The following is a 12,770-nucleotide window of genomic DNA, read 5'->3' on the forward strand; positions in this document are numbered from 1 at the left end:
GAACATACAAGGGTAAGGTATAAACAAGCACAAAGTTTGTTATAGTTTGAGTATGGAAGCATTACTGATATAAAATGCATAACAATCAGAAAACCATTTGTTTTCTAATGCTAAGATTCATTCTGCTAACATCATTTCATATACTTTCCCAATAATGTCAGTTATTAAATCAGGGGTATAAATCCCAAAGCACCTGGGAGCCCCTTTACTTCACGTGCTGCAAAGCATCAGACCAATTCCGATTATACCTACAACTCCTGCAACTGTACAGGCATTAGAAAATACGTCATCACTTTAGCTCACTTACATCTGCTCCATATATACAGACATCAGGTTCACCTCTCTCCCACATTACATGGATTCCACAATACTTCTCATCTCCTGCTGACACACACATCAGATCAATAGCTGTCATACAACTGTGATGTGCAACTTCAGTCTTGTACCTTTCACTTGCCCATTAAACTGACTGAAGGTAAATGTTTCTAATCAGGGTATCATCATCATCTATTTAAATAGTGCAGAAAAGATACGCTGTGTTTAATGCTCTATTACTTCAACACACTAGTTATCTTTATTACTTTCTCTCAGATTCTATTATAAACATACTGTGTCCTCTGCACATCACAGACCAAGGGGAGTACTAATCCCTTGTTGCCACAGGCAAGATCCTTAATTTTCATGATACTTGAGATATATATAAATATATATATATATTAGTCTCTAAGGGTGCAAGGGTCTGCACCCCAATAAAATAAAAATCAGGATGACTGGTGAATAAGTAAGCATTGCAATTATTTGCATACTTCCTTTTTGATATGGTTTTCAGAAAGGGAGTGCAGCTGCAGGAGATAATACCAAACTGTTTTTATATATATATATATATATATATAATATATATATAAACAGTTTGGTATATATATATATATATATATATATATATATATATATATATATATATATATATATATATATATATATATATATTATATATATATATATATATATATAAACAGTTTGGTATTATCTCCTGCAGCTGCACTCCCTTTCTGAAAACCATATCACATATATATATTTTGATGGGAAATAAACTACAATGGGGTCCAGGTGCTGTGCTGGGATCCTTTCAGCTGGGGAGCCTGCTCAAAACATTTATCGCTTCGCCTTCTGCCTGCCCCCACAACCAGATTCTGGTGGGTTACAAACCCCTGGTTTCAATATCTATGTTGTGACCCATGTGGTGTCCTTGCATGCCAGTCCAGCCCTGCCAACAGCCAATGGGGGGCTGAATCTACCCGCCTCACATCTTAACACAAAAACATCAGAAAAAAAACATCTCAAACTTCTTACAAAAAAAATCTCACTGATTTACAAACAAATTCTCTCTTATCTTAATATACAGACACATCACTCGCCTACTTTAATGCACAGATATAATGACATTTACCTCTCACAACTCTCTTTTATATACAAGCAAAATGGTAATTCCATGACACAAGCACACTAAGAACACTTACTAATCACCTCACCTCCTCTTAATGAATAGCAAGACACTTTCCATTGGCCTCTTCTGAATATATTCTACTGCAAAAAGCTGCATAATGGATAGGCTACAGACACAGCGTCAGCAAACAAATATCCCTTATATGCCTACAAGCAGTGAAACACATGTCTATAACATAGACTACATGGAAAAAAAACCCTCTTCCATTTATGTTCATATACATGCTGATAGTTTCCCCACACACAGAAATATCATAAGTTATACTTCTCTGACCTCACTGTATAGAACTATCCATGCAATGCCCTATTTAGAAAAACACACACTCAGGCAGTTTAAATTAAGTGAAAAAACTTCACTTCCTGCATTTTCCCTTGTGGCAGTGTTTAATGTTAATGTGGAATGTTCTCTCTATCCTCGGGGGAGATTCAGGAATGAAATTTGGAGCACCAGTATTCCCACACTGCGGGGGAACAGAAAGAAAAACAGATGTTCTTAAATGATGGGGCCAGAAAGTCCTAAAACTCATATGTGTTAACCCATTAAGAAAAGTCAGCTGCTTTTGGGATAATACTTATAATGTGCTAGAGAAGGGGGGCTATCCTTATAATGTATATATATATATTTATATATATATATATATATATATATATATATATATATATATATATATATATATTCCTTATATTCCTATCACACAGCATCCAGTATATTTTGAGTGTTAAATACCTACACCCTCCCTTGACTCACAATTCAAGTCTTTGTCCAGGCAGCAAGAAAAAAAATGGTGCTTCCTACACTGGGCCTAAAACGTGAAAATGTCAGAATGTACGTCTGAAGCAGGACATGATTTTGTTTCTCTAACAAAAGAGAATGCTGTACCATTCACACACATACAGTACACATACAGTACAGTACATGTATTCTTAATAGAAATGTACATTATTTCAAACAGCATGAACTAAAAGAAGACCCCCAAAATCCTGGGAAAGGAAGATATAATCTAGAACAAGAAGGCACAAAATGTGACTAATAAACAGCAATTAACACTGGAAAATTCCTGGTATTCATTTACACATTTGTCTCTGTTAGTGTGCACATGTGCAAATTTTATAACATTTCTACAATAGATCCCCTTTCTGCTGAACTTGGTGATGTACAGACAGATAGTAAAAACACTAATAAAAAAACAGAAATTCTTCTGTAAAGAATGCATTTCTACATGTACAGTCTAGAAATAACTAGTAACAACTCAAATAAACAAATGAGATTTTTGGGTTTTTTAGTGTTACTGGTCCTTGTATGAAGCATAATTCAAAGCAATTTCCTCCAGCTAACTGCAGCCTCAAAGGTCAGTGTCCTTGTTTGATAAACGTCCTGCTGAGTGCAGACATGATGACTACAGGCCCATGAAGCTTCACAAGGTTTTACACTCACTAGTCAGCAAATCTAATAATGGAGATACCAGTGAGACTGCAAGCCCAGTTGGCCATTAATTTAAATAAATTCTAATGAGATGCACATCAAGGTCCTGAGCTGAGTACCAATTCCAGCCAAGTAACAAATCCAGTCTGATCAAATAGTGATACACAAGCTGTATCCACAATTTTTCCCTGTCTATAAATCCTTGGCCAAACCAGTAAGGTACCAGTCGGAACTTCTGTCCTATCAGTAAAGACACTCAATCATTGTAAATCCTGTCCAAATGTAGTTGTCTCTCACAGAGTCCATGAAGCCAAAATTAACAATTTTTGAATCAAAAAGACCACTAGTTTGTCTAATTCCTCTAGATTTACTAAAGCACCATCAAAGTAAGGCAGCTGCTCCACGTGTGCTTATTTCTCAGCTACTATTAGTAAAAACCAATTACCGCCACACACATTACCAGAAATGGTAATTATTGATTTATGTAGCTTATGCCATTTTAGTAAACCTGGGCATCAGGCTATCTGGCACCACCATTAATAAAGTGTAGATAATGTTCCTGTTTGTCCATTAATAGTAATGTACACGGCCTATAGTGCCAGTTCCTGTCCCCAGTATATCAGGCTGCCCATTACGCCAGATCTCACGGATAATCCTTTCCCTTTCTTCCAACCTTTGGGCCCTCTCTAACTCTTCTGCCGATGTGAAAACATTCACTGTCAGAGTTCCATCAACTGAAGACTGGTTGTTCAATGGTGATTCTGTTACAGGATTTAGGATGAAGGTTTCCTCATTATCATCAATTTCTGGATCCTCCTCATCTCCTGTCACAGACAGAGGCTCCTTCACACAATCTTTAGGAGGTGACTTTTTTGGTTTGGGAGGAATGCTTGGAGTCCGAGGCTTACAGGAGATTCGGATAACCAGCAGACAAAGTGTTATAATCAGCCCAAAACAGACACCAAGGATGAAGTAGAGGCCAAAAGATGCAGGATTAGCTGCAAGAAAAGACAACACTTTAGACAAAAAATACTTTCTTGAATATAACTACTGCCATCTACAGGTATGGGACCTGTTATACTGAATGTATGGGACCTGGGGTTTTCCTGATAATGGATCTTTCCATAATTTGGATCTTCATACCTTAAATCTACTAGGAAGTCAAGTAAACATTAAATAAACCCAATATCCTGGTTTTGCTTCCAATAAGGATTAATAATATCTTAGTTTGGATGAAATACAAGGTACTGTTTTATTATTACAGAGAAAAAGGAAATTATTTTTTACAAATATGGTTTATTTGGATAACATGGAATCTATGGGATCCGTAATTCAGAGCTTTTTGGATAACGAGTTTCCGGATAATGGATCCCAAACCTGTATAAGGTAATAGAAAGCTACACATTGTTTTACTAAGCTTGGTAAAGGATTAGAATATACTGAGAATCGCTCCTCAGTTTGATATTATAGGTAGTGAAAGTAATAAGGAGAAATACACACCCCCTAATAAGAAAAGCACCATCACTTCCCTTCCCTGTATAGTCCATTACTGCAAAAGTGTCCCTGAATATCACATCGACTTATCCATGCACAGCAGCGCAGCAGAGCTCATGGGTGCCATCTTCCGCATCTTCAGATTTCTTCAGAAAGGGACTGGCAACACTGAGCTATTTGGCGCATGCACAGTTGGAGCCTGTCTGGTATCCACGCTAATTGCACATGCGCTAAAAGCTCTTTAAAGTGCCATGGGGAAGAAGACTCGAAGATGGCGCCCATGAGCTCCACTGCACTACTCTGCATGGTAAGTCAGCATGACATTCAGGGACACTATGTGGGGAGGAAGCAGGAAGGGGGAAAATGGAGAGTAGTGGATGGGGCTTTTCTATTTAGGGGGGTTTAGTTCTCCTTTAATGTATCACAATTTTGTTGGTATTGTTGCAACTTGCAAATGGGGTCCTATTAGCTTATTACTTATTTAGACATGGATTTTAAGAAATCCCTAAATGTTTACTGAGGCATAACTAACTAGCCAGTAGTATCATTTGGATATGGCATTCCCAAATTATGAAACGGTTTGAACTGTTGGAGAATTTTGGTAGGATTTGCTTCCATTTGCACTTTCTATTCCTCCCACGTGTGTACACTTGTGTGGCTGTATTCAATGTCAAACATTTTCAGGCATTAATTGATCATTTTTGAGCTGTTAATAGGTTCTTGTTAATGTAACATAATATACATCTCAGGAAAATTCTGACTTTCTCACGGAATAGGTACATTTTTAGTTCCATACCTCGAATGTGAGCATACGCGGCAATGCTGTTGCTTAGGATCTCCATCTCTCTTTTATAAGTATCCATTGCCTTAAAAGGGGAATCTTGAAAAGAGAGCAGAAAAATAGTTGTAGGATATTATTTAAAAATATAGAGTAGTAGTTATAAAATATATTGAAATATATTGGAAAATATATTAGAATTAGCAGTGACTGTTTTAAAATAAAAATCTCAGAAAAAAAATTCAGAAATGTATTTTCTGCATCCCTATTAGTTTCTATGAAGCATTATTGAGCCTATTCTTTCGGCAACACAGTCATGAAAAATGATCAGACATTTAAAGGTGGTGATGCAGAGATTGTGCCACTAGTGTTAGGTGACCACTGAGAAAGGTCATATCTGTCTATATTTATGAATGGAAACCAGAAACATTTAGGCAGCAACTCAATCTCTCTCTTTTTAGTCTTGTACCTTTGGGGTTTGTGATTCAGGACTGTCTCATTTATACTGGGGTTTATAGAATCATCAGGGTCCATATATAATCTAGGCATGTCCAACTTGAATGAAGTTCAAGAATTTGGTACACAGAACACTATCTTCATATTTTTATTGAAATACAAAAATCGGAACTGCCGTCAGAATAAATATCTGTATTTCACATCTATTCTGGATTGCTAGCTTTACTGGTGTTTTTATAATGACAGTTCTAGTAAGCAACAGTACCAGTAAGCTACAAATTAAAACAAATAAATAAAATGAAACATGGAAAAAAAATGAAAGTTGTAAAGATGAATGAGTTTTTTTAATTTTTTATTGCTTCCCAGTAGCGGCTCAGTAGGCCTTTTATGGACAATCTCAACTATTTAAATTGTATGCATTAGTTGATAAATTTCTCAGGAGCAGCAGCTGAAGCCCTTACTGAAAATGTCCCATGAACTTTAAAATTGTCTGTCACAGAGAAACTATTACAGTTTGATACGTTAGTTGCTGACATTTCTCTGATGCCTCTAAGAAATGGATCAACAAATAAATCAAATGTTTACCCTTTACACTGTGTGCAACCTGACTTACTAAATGCATATAAGAGGGAGAAAAGTGAAAATATTTTTTTTAAAAAACTTAATTATAGAAGAAACAAAAACATATTCCCCAGCTCTGAACATCAGAAGGGTGCATACATCAAACATACAAATACTGATCAATAGAGCTAACAACAAAATAATAATAATAATAATAAGTGGTTCCATAGAAAAAATGATGTTATAAAATAAAAATCCTTGTGAACGGGAAGGAAGGACATTGCAACATGACTTACTAAATGCATATAAGAGGGAGAAAAGTGAAAATATTTTTTTTAAAAAACTTAATTATAGAAGAAACAAAAACATATTCCCCAGCTCTGAACATCAGAAGGGTGCATACATCAAACATACAAATACTGATCAATAGAGCTAACAACAAAATAATAATAATAATAATAAGTGGTTCCATAGAAAAAATGATGTTATAAAATAAAAATCCTTGTGAACGGGAAGGAAGGACATTGCAACATGACTATATGATACAAGTGACTGCCAGCAGGCAGATGGTTTGTTGGTTAGGAGTGGTTCTGTTCTCCCCTGGGTAAAGTTATATCTAAAATGTATTTTTGTTACTGTCCCACATCCCTACCAGTGACCTGCATACATGTTCGAAAATACATCCTCCATGTAACTTCCTTCCAGGTCCAGGAAATCAAGTCAAAGACACTCCCATAAACAAACACATCTGTGTGGTACACATACTTCCCTGAAGCCTTTATAGGAATTGCAATTACATTAGACATGTCTGATATCTGTCCGAGGATACAGTCTGGTATTGTAAACTGTCAGTGACCAGTGACGTATGTACAGAAATCTTCATGGGCCATCAACTGGCGGCACATATTTTCAGGAAATCTGAATAACTCAACAGGTCAGTAAACTGGAATTTGTACAATTTTGCAAAACATTGTTGCAAAGGTGTCATTACACCCCAAAAAAATAATGCAAAAATGCTTCCTTGGGGAACCCACAAATAAACTATTGTCATAAATGCACCCCCTTTCATAATAAAGCCATTAGAAAAATAAAGCTATTTAGGTACTTTTCTAGATGGAAGTTCAGACTGGCCACCAGGTAATCAATGGAACCTCAAGTAGCCCAACCCAGCCTCTATTTCAGGTTCTCTATTCCTTCTCTATTCTTCTGGAAAACTGGAGATTGCACCAAACACCACTTCTGTATCTCTTGCACCAAACACTTCTTCTGTATCTCTTGCACCATCACAGCATTCCATGTTCCAAAAAGAATATATTGTCAATTGGACCGTAAGCTCTACAAGGCAGGGACCTCCAATCTTGTCTCTTTTGGCGTTTAGGAGCAGATTTAAGAATGCTCAAGCCTTCAGGCTTGATCATTCGGCTACTAAAACCATGTAAGAGTTCATAATCTCTTGTGTGGTTTCTTCATTCCAATACCTCAGCTTCCTACCAAACCTTTTTTTCCCAAGCAAGTTTTTGAAAAAAAAAAAAAGGATTAAAAATAAAACCTATCATTATTACCTATTATTTCTTTTTTGATAGGAAGCCACGGTATTGGAATGAAAAAAAGTAGGGAAGTAAATAATTGTATATGATAGTGTAGCACCTTTATTCTATATACACCACATATCCAAATGTATGTGACCACCCACTTGTCCATCTTTTTGCTGCAGCCTTTCCCCTCTACTCTTCTAGGAGGGCTTTCCACTAGATGTTGTCATATTGTTGGTGGGATTTGATTGCTTTCATAAATTAATGGTTGGGTACTGATTTTGGGGATCAGGCCTTGCTCATTGACTGGAATAAAAGGAAGAAGCCTTCCCTGTTGCCACAACAGTGGGAAGCACAGAATGGTCAAAAACATAATTTTATGACGTTGTGGCACCTGTGTCAGCAATGATGATTTTGGCTTAAACAGTCAAATTCAATCATTACAAGGGGTGTCTTGTCCACATATTTTGACTATATATGGTGCCTATTGCCTTGAATTGATCTTGGGATGTCTGAGCTTCTAAAATGTTTTGAAAAGAAAACACATACAAGAAAACATGAGAACATCAGATAAATCTCAACCTATGGATGAAACTATTTCTTCCTTAATACTGAGCTTCAGCGAACTCTTGACTCTTGATAAATCAACTCTTACACGTTGATGTAAATATATAATAGGTCCTCGTTTTGGCTAAAGCTCAACCTTCCTGCTTTAAAGCTTATTTTGGCACTCCTCTTTTCCTGTGTTTTCCTACCTCTTCTTTCCCTCCCCCAGTCTTTCACTTGATAACCCTCTCTATATCATTTGTCCTGGACATCTTTTTTGTTTTTAAGTACTTCTGTCATATCTCCAAGCTTAGCTTTCTTGCTGGTTATATAAACATCCCACAAGATTTAGCACACGCTCAGATTTACTATGGATATTGAAGAGATCAAGGGTGACATTCCAATAAGGTGGAATTATTTCAGTTTTGAGAGTCTGGTGCACAAACCTTGCCAAGTTTGCAAATGCTCACTTATGCACTCATTCAATTTCGTTTTGCTCCAGGGAACTATGACATTATTCATTTGAAATAATTATGCTTATTTTACAAATCTAGCTTCCTAATCTTTCTTAGGAGTGTCTCTCTATTAAGACAGCACAGAAATGTGCATGCCTCAACTCATTAGCTCTCCACAACAATTGCAAACCACACAAGCCACATGTACTATAGTTACACAGAACCCTAGCAGAATCTTTATTAAAAAGATTGCAGATAGGTTTTCTATGAAAAGTCACAGGATACCCAGCAGATAACAGATACGCTCTGTAGTATACTAAGGGATTCTTTTGAACTAATCTGATATCTATTGTGTATCCTTTGCTTGAATGGTTGCTCCCACAGCACAGCAGCTCATTTATATAAACTATAGTAGTCTTTCTGAAAACAGCACGTGATATTAAGTGACACTGTACGTGTTTTTGTCAGGTACCCTAGAGTAAGGTTAATAGATCATCTTAAATATCAGAAAAACAAGCGAATAGGGCTGTGCTGACTGTATTTTATGTAATCACTTTGCAATTTTTGCAATTACATACCTCCCAACATTTTGGAAATAGAAAGAGGGAAAAAAAAGGCTTGACCATGCCCATTTTTGTGACCACACTCCCTAATTACCATGTTCATTACACAAAATGTGGCAGGTTATGAAAGTTTGAACACATGTCTGTGGTTTTTATGTGTTATTACAGTTTTGCAAATTAAGGTGAATTGCCCTTTAAGCTGTGAGTTGAAGTTATCCCAAGAGACTTTCTTAACTTAACTGTTACAAAAGTATCTAAGTATCTATTATGGGCCCTCTGCCAAAAGTTGATTAAGTTAGAAAATGTATATCTTTTTCTGGCTGTTCAGTGCAGGAGATCAAATAGAAAGTTGGAATATTTCAGTAACAAACCCAGGACTGCAGGCTGAGCTGTCAAAATCGGGACTATCCTGCTAAAAACGGGACAGTTGTGAGGTATGCAATTATTAGTCGTTTCCTGGAATTTTCAGTTGATGTAGCATGCTTATACTAGAGATGATTGTGCATTGTTGGCTAGCCTAGCAATAGACATTAGAAAGCCTTGTTTCTCTATTGATAGCAGGCCTCTTTTACAGCTGTAATGCAGTGCAGAAAATGGCAGTTACTTGTTCCACAGTTGTTTCTAAAATCTTTGGAAGAAGCATGTGTATGGCTGTGCTCCATATGGCCACATACAATAAAGTACTGTATTGCATGATACTGCAGCACAACTGGCCTGGTTGTACACTGGCTTTAATAACAGAGTCCTTTCACCATGTGCCTTTAGGAACTCAGTGCACTTTGATGCATGCAGCACTCTCAAGATAGTGTAAAAAGTGCCCCCCATGAAACTATCCATCCAGCTGTGCCTGGATTGTTTAAGGCACGCTTATGCCCATGTTCCAGTTAGCCAGGTGTATAGTCAGTGAGACCACAAGGCATATGCAAGAAAGAAAACTGCAGCACACCACCAAATAGTGCACCAAATAACAAACTGTGCTATCTTACCCAATCTGGTGGGTTTCAACTGGAGGAATGCTACAAAGCTATAGTGTACTATACTGTGAAGACAATATAGCCAAATTTAAAAGAAAAATCATAATGATACATGGCAGGGATTTCCAACTGATTGACTTGTGTTGGATTACACGCAACACCCCTTACACATCTCATACAAGCATTATGGACCTTTGATGTTTGACCTCCCGAGGGAGCAACCACTTCAAAACGATGTGTTGATCAGCTGATGAAATGAGTGTGAAGTGCTTCCTTGTGTGACAATGGGGTCTTTGCACCCCCTGCAGCTGTTTGGAAATCCTGGGTGGATGTATGCTGGGATGTATGCCCTGACAGCTGGGCGTCACCCTTTTCCTTTCCTGGCATAGTACAGCTGCTATCTGTCACAAACCATGAGCTCGAAAACCATAACACTGCAATGACTGAGAGGGGGCAAAAACAACTCCTACAGCCTCACACACAGACGGGTGTCTTTTTTCAAGCTTACTTACTATGTAATATATATATATTAAATTTATATATATATATATATATATATATATATATATATATATAAATTGATAATATAATATACACTTTACAAACACACAAACTACTTTATATATTAATCATTTAAGATAATTCCCTAGCCAATGAATCGCTGCATCTCTATTGCTAAAATAGTCCTATATATGCTCTATGCTTTAGTTGAACTACCATGATCCTGACGGTGTGATCTGCCAGCTTGATAAAAATGAAACCTATGATTGGGTTGTAAAGTTCCTGAATATAAGTCAGTGTAAAGGAGCCCAATGTACTTGGAGAGTGGTAGCTGCACATAGGTTTCATTATACTACATGTGTCAGGTTACATATTATCACCTTTAACAAACTGCACACCATTCATAGTCTTCGGGTTGCACTAGAATGGTTCCAAGTTGGATGCTGGGACGTGATACATGTGCATAACTTTATCATTAATGAATGTCAGTGGCCCTCCTTCACATTATACATTCAGAATACTTCTTTTCCTTATTCATCCTCCAGTTGTCATATAAATGGCAGATTCGGTCTCCAGATTTGCTATATGTAATGTTGGTTCCAGATGATCCCATTTCATGCACGGAACTAGTGTCAACTAGACAAAGTAGTGTTATAAAAATGCACTGTAACCCCTGAACAAATAGTGAAAAAAAAACTGTTGGAATAAAGGTTTCCCCTACATTTCATGTTTTTGATGATAACATTATAACAATGAGTTTATAAAACTAAAGTACTCACCCAGTGAACGTGAAGAGCAGTGGATCTCGGTGTGGCTACTACCACTGTCGTTTCCCTTTTAATTTCCCTCTGTTCAAATCATACCTCTTTTCATGGCAGGCTCTCTGTTTGTGTGGCAGAGTCTGCAGGGCAATGCTTTAGCCATTGACTTTTCCAACAGGAATGTGTAACAAGCAGTGTGTGTCCCCAGTGCTCTGAGCGGGACTGTGAGAGTAATGAAAGCAAAGCCTTCCCCCCCCCCCCGCCTCTATCCCCCCTCCTCCTCCTCTCCAGATGTAATTCAGCCATAAACTCCTGGCTGCTTACAGGAACTGAACTGGTACAAGCCAGCTAACCGGGAGTTAACCGGGCTTTCCAAACCGCACAGCCGCCTCTTCGTCTCATTTACCTTTCCCATCAACAGCACCACACAAACATCCCCAAAATAATTCCTCCAACAGCCTTAGTATAACACGTCTGTACAATAAGGGTCAGTCCACACAAGCAGATTCGGAGAGATTAATTGCCCCAGCGACAAAATGCCTCTACTTCGGGGCTACAATCTCCCTGAACTGGCTTCCCCCTGCCCTCCGACCGGCTAATATGAAAATCGCCTGCGGCAATGCACTTGCAGCGCTTCGTTTTCCAAAGTCGCCCGAAGTTTCCTCGTGAGGCAACTTTGGACGACTTTGGAAATCGAAGCGCCGCAAGTGCATTGGCGCTAGCATTTTGTCATTATAGCAGGCGGCAGGCAGGGGGAAGGCAGTTTGGGGAGATTGTCTCCCCGCAAAAGAGGCGATTAGTCGCCAGGTGACTAAATCTCCCCGAATCTGCCCGTGTGCTTGAACCCTAAGTATCCATAGTAGCTATTTACCATCCCCTCATGGAATAATCAATCAGTTTCAGTTAGTGGGTGATTGTTCTTGATAATTCCTTTTATTAACTGCCCCCTACGAATATATACCATTACTTGCAGTTGTGCAGCAGACAGAGAATATATTACTACTACAGTTGTCATTTAAGAACATCATTTTGTCAGGGGCACTAAACATAAGGATTAGTTCCAATGAGGGATGCTTGATATCACATGCAGCTGTGTGTATATATACCATGCACACAAGCTGTCCCCTCAATTAAAAATGTAGATTGTACCTCATATTTGTTGTACAGGTATGGGACCCATTATCCTGAATGCTCGGGACCTGGGGTTTTCCGCATAAGGGATC

At 37.9% G+C, this 12,770-nt stretch overlaps 1 protein-coding gene across 1 annotated transcript; it reads right to left on the minus strand.

The window, feature by feature from the left end:
- Positions 1-2,760: 2,760 nt before the first annotated feature.
- Positions 2,761-11,766, minus strand: eva1b.S (eva-1 homolog B S homeolog). The gene is made up of 3 exons (XM_018249556.2): positions 11,566-11,766; positions 5,217-5,300; positions 2,761-3,924 (listed from the first exon to the last, which is right to left on the minus strand). Exons 2-3 carry the CDS (start codon positions 5,281-5,283, stop codon positions 3,497-3,499), a joined length of 495 nt encoding a protein of 164 aa, XP_018105045.1. The 5' UTR covers positions 5,284-5,300; positions 11,566-11,766; the 3' UTR covers positions 2,761-3,496.
- Between the last annotated feature and the right edge of the window lie 1,004 nt (positions 11,767-12,770).

The sequence above is a fragment of the Xenopus laevis genome, chromosome 2S (genome assembly GCF_017654675.1).
Source record: "Xenopus laevis strain J_2021 chromosome 2S, Xenopus_laevis_v10.1, whole genome shotgun sequence".
Taxonomy (NCBI): Eukaryota; Metazoa; Chordata; class Amphibia; order Anura; family Pipidae; genus Xenopus; species Xenopus laevis.

Excerpts from the sequence above, each read along its gene's own strand:
- eva1b.S (XM_018249556.2), bottom strand. The coding sequence starts at position 5,283 with ATGGATACTTATAAAAGAGAGATGGAGATCCTAAGCAACAGCATTGCC. Across the intron at positions 3,925-5,216 it reads CGCGTATGCTCACATTCGAG|CTAATCCTGCATCTTTTGGC; the intron begins GTATGGAACTAA and ends CTTTTCTTGCAG.